Here is a 3,605-nt window from a genome sequence, read left to right as displayed (position 1 = left end):
GCTAATGATCGAATTAGCAGCAACGCCAATCATAAGTGCTGAGGCGATGGCCGCTCAAACATCGAAGGACCCCTTATTGGCGAAAGTATCAAACTGGGTGTTAAGGGGATGGCCTGACATGAAATTGGAGCAATCAGATATTGCATATCCATACTATTACCGTCGGGAACAGCTCTCTACAAATAAAGGAGTTTTGATTTGGGGAAATCGCGCCGTAGTTCCACCGAAATCCAGAGCAACAATTTTAGCTGCTCTACATGCCGCTCATCCAGGCATTGTAAAAATGAAGGCGTTAGCGCGTAGCTATGTTTGGTGGCCAAACATTGACGCTGAGATTGAGCTTATTGTTAAGAAATGTATTCCATGCCAGCAGAATCGTAACGATCATTCAGAGGCACCGGTGCATCATTGGGAGTCAGCCAAGCGGCCGTGGTCCCGTCTACACATCGATTTTGCAGGACCTTTTCAAGGAAAAACCTTTCTTCTGGTCGTGGATTCTTACTCAAAATGGCTAGAGGTTGCGGTTGTTAGCTCCACTTCTACAGCGGCTACAATTAAAGTTCTCAGGCAACTGTTTGCTACGCATGGGTTACCAGATCAGTTAGTGTCAGACAATGGCACACAACAATCTAATTCCTCCACAACAATCTAATTCGACACATTAGATCAGCACCGTTTCACCCAGCAACAAACGGCCAAGCAGAGCGCATGGTGCAGACCACCAAAAACTACCTTAAAAAACTATCTCCGAGCAATAATATGGATCTAAGCCTTGCTCGATTTTTGTTTAATCAACACATAACTCCACATGCAACGACAAATCGCTCGCCAGCTCAGCTATTGTTAAATCGGGAGTTAAAGTCCTACTTTGATAAACTACAGCCACAAGAAATTTCTAATGGAGCAGAGCCATTTATTAATCAATCGAAATGTTTTGATACAGGCAAATCCGTTTGGGTACGAAACTATGCACCGGGTCCAAAATGGATAGAAGCCTACATATCCGAGCAAACAGGACCAGTGTCTTACAAAGTTCGTCTGACAGACAATCGCATCATAAAGCGTCATTATAACCAAATTCGAAGCCGAGTTGAACAAACAGATGTAAACATATCACATCAGGCACCATCAGCAACTGATGACAACACGGAAGATCCTGCTTCCAGTAACCACTCTAGGCCAGAGAGTCCTATTCAAGATGATCCACACTCATTGCATGCCTCACCGATGCTACGACGTTCTGCTCGCATGAGACGACCCACTCAATTCTATGAATCATCTGGGTGTTAAGGGGTGTTGTGTATGCAGCCCTATCATACGTTAGCCATCTGGCAACTCTGCTGGCTTGACGCCATGAACAGTTCAGCCGGTCGTTCGCAGCAAGCACACGCGTTATAAACTTGCGATATATATATATGTAATTTTAATATCACCTAATCAATAAACATTCTAAGATATTTCAAATAGTCTATAATCTAGTTGTATTTACAGTGGAATATTGAGGGAATGGCTTTTAAGTGGCTCCACAATACCCGCAAGACCAGATTTATTCGATTGATGGGGATAAAGCACGTTCTTTAAAAAATCGAATTAAACACTTATTCCATTGTTACCATAACAACTTAAAAAAGCTTTTGGGGTTACTTCCTAATTATTACATATTTGGGCCTAGTCAAGATATACCTTTCCACCATTTACTTGTATATTCGTGCATCTACTTCTTATTCAAACTATCAAGTAAAAAAATATGACTTAAACTTATAACCAATTATACATATCGATTTCTGTCACTGCTCAAATGTAAAAATGTACATCAGTCTGCTAGCTAGAAAAATTGGCCATGTCCGCCTGTTTTTAGCTCTCTGAAAGCAATAGCTAATTGGATGAATTCCGGTCTAAAATAAGATGAGCTCCTCGGGAAGCCCAATCGAACTACCAAGCAACCAAATTTCACCATTGTAAAGAGCAAAAGATATAAAATTGCATTAACAATCCAGATGTTTACTTATTTTTAAATACAAATTTGGGTCGAAAAAAGTAATTATAGAAATTTAAAAAAATTTATAGAATCGTTGTCGATTCTAATGCAAAAAAATTCAATATATACGTAATCCTTATTTTCTTTTCTTTGCTTTGTCCTCATCTTTCTTCACCTTAACCAAAACTTTTTGGTCATTTCCAGTGATATTTATCTTGGTGTGTCCTTTTCGTATGGCCAGCTCTCGGGGATGTTTATTAACGATTTTCTTGAACTTTTCCAGTTGATCGACCTTAGCTGCGGCCTTAAGCCATTCTTTTTTATTTCTTAATATTTGTACTTCTTTACCATCTGACTTCAGGCTTTTCACCGCCATTTTTTTCACGTTATCGGCCACACGATGTTTTTTCTTGATACTCCTTGGTTTGGGAGTAGGACTTCTAGTGAGTGGGCGTACCTCACGGGAAACGTGGCCAAAAGGGGCAATCACTGCTACTTTCGTATTAGGCGAAAATACCGCCTTCTCCGTTTTGGTTCTAGGTTTAACTTTATCCGCTTTAAAACCTTTGAATTTTGGACGAGCATTAAATTTAGCACATTTTGGTGCATCCTTCCACTTTGGCTTGGGCTTCATAATTTGTCTGCGCCAATCTGTAGCCATTTTTTTTGGAACCTTCAGTTTTTGGGCAAATTGTTTAAACTTGCCGTTTTTGTTAAAGTTAGGCCAATAGGGATTGGGCATTTTTATTTGAAATTTATTTTTACTTTAAATTTGTTTTAATTATTAGAACTATACTCTCGAGCACGATTTTCTAGAATGTGAAATATGGAAGTAGGAAATGAGGCAGGTAAACTAGGCAAATGGACATGGCCTACTTTTCACTTTTTATTTTTCACTCTCCCGCCTACTGCCTTTGTCGGTAAAGAACTGATTTTAGTCTATAATCTAGTTGTATTTACAGTGGAATATTGAGGGAATGGCTTTTAAGTGGCTCCACAATACCCGCAAGACAAGATTTATTAGATTGATGGGGATAAAGCACGTTCTTTAAAAAATCGAATTAAACACTTATTCCATTGTTACCATAACAACTTAAAAAAGCTTTTGGGGTTACTTCCTAATTATTACATATTTGGGCATAGTCAAGATATACCTTTCCAACATTTATTTGTATATTCGTGCATCTACTTCTTATTCAAACTATCAAGTAAAAAAATATGACTTAAACTTATAACCAATTATACATATCGATTTCTGTCACTGCTCAAATGTAAAAATGTACATCAGTCTGCTAGCTAGAAAAATTGGCCATGTCCGCCTGTTTTTAGCTCTCTGAAAGCAATAGCTAATTGGATGAATTCCGGTCCAAAATAAGATGAGCTCCTCGGGACGCCCAATCGAACTACCAAGCAACCAAATTTCACCATTGTAAAGAGCAAAAGATATAAAATTGCATTAATAATCCAGATGTTTACTTATTTTTAAATACAAATATGGGTCGAAAAAAGTAATTATAGAAATTTAAAAAAATTTATAGAATCGTTGTCAATTCTAATGCAAAAAAATTCAATATATACGTAATCCTTATTTTCTTTTATTTGCTTTGTCCTCAATCTTTCTTCACCT

General features: G+C 38.0%; 2 protein-coding genes across 2 annotated transcripts; both read left to right on the top strand.

The window, feature by feature from the left end:
- The first annotated feature begins 238 nt into the window (after nucleotides 1-238).
- Nucleotides 239-652, top strand: LOC124462059 (uncharacterized protein K02A2.6-like). Its single transcript, XM_047013455.1, has one exon. The coding sequence runs from the start codon at nucleotides 284-286 to the stop codon at nucleotides 650-652; it is 369 nt and encodes a 122-aa protein (XP_046869411.1). The 5' UTR covers nucleotides 239-283.
- A 27-nt stretch (nucleotides 653-679) lies between these two features.
- LOC124462058 lies at nucleotides 680-1,427 on the top strand. The gene has a single exon (XM_047013454.1). The coding sequence runs from the start codon at nucleotides 709-711 to the stop codon at nucleotides 1,288-1,290; it is 582 nt and encodes a 193-aa protein (XP_046869410.1). The 5' UTR covers nucleotides 680-708; the 3' UTR covers nucleotides 1,291-1,427.
- The last annotated feature ends 2,178 nt before the right edge of the window (nucleotides 1,428-3,605 follow it).

This window comes from Drosophila willistoni, unplaced genomic scaffold (genome assembly GCF_018902025.1).
Source record: "Drosophila willistoni isolate 14030-0811.24 unplaced genomic scaffold, UCI_dwil_1.1 Seg864, whole genome shotgun sequence".
Taxonomy (NCBI): domain Eukaryota; kingdom Metazoa; phylum Arthropoda; class Insecta; order Diptera; family Drosophilidae; genus Drosophila; species Drosophila willistoni.
This window is presented reverse-complemented; position numbering and strand designations above follow the sequence as displayed.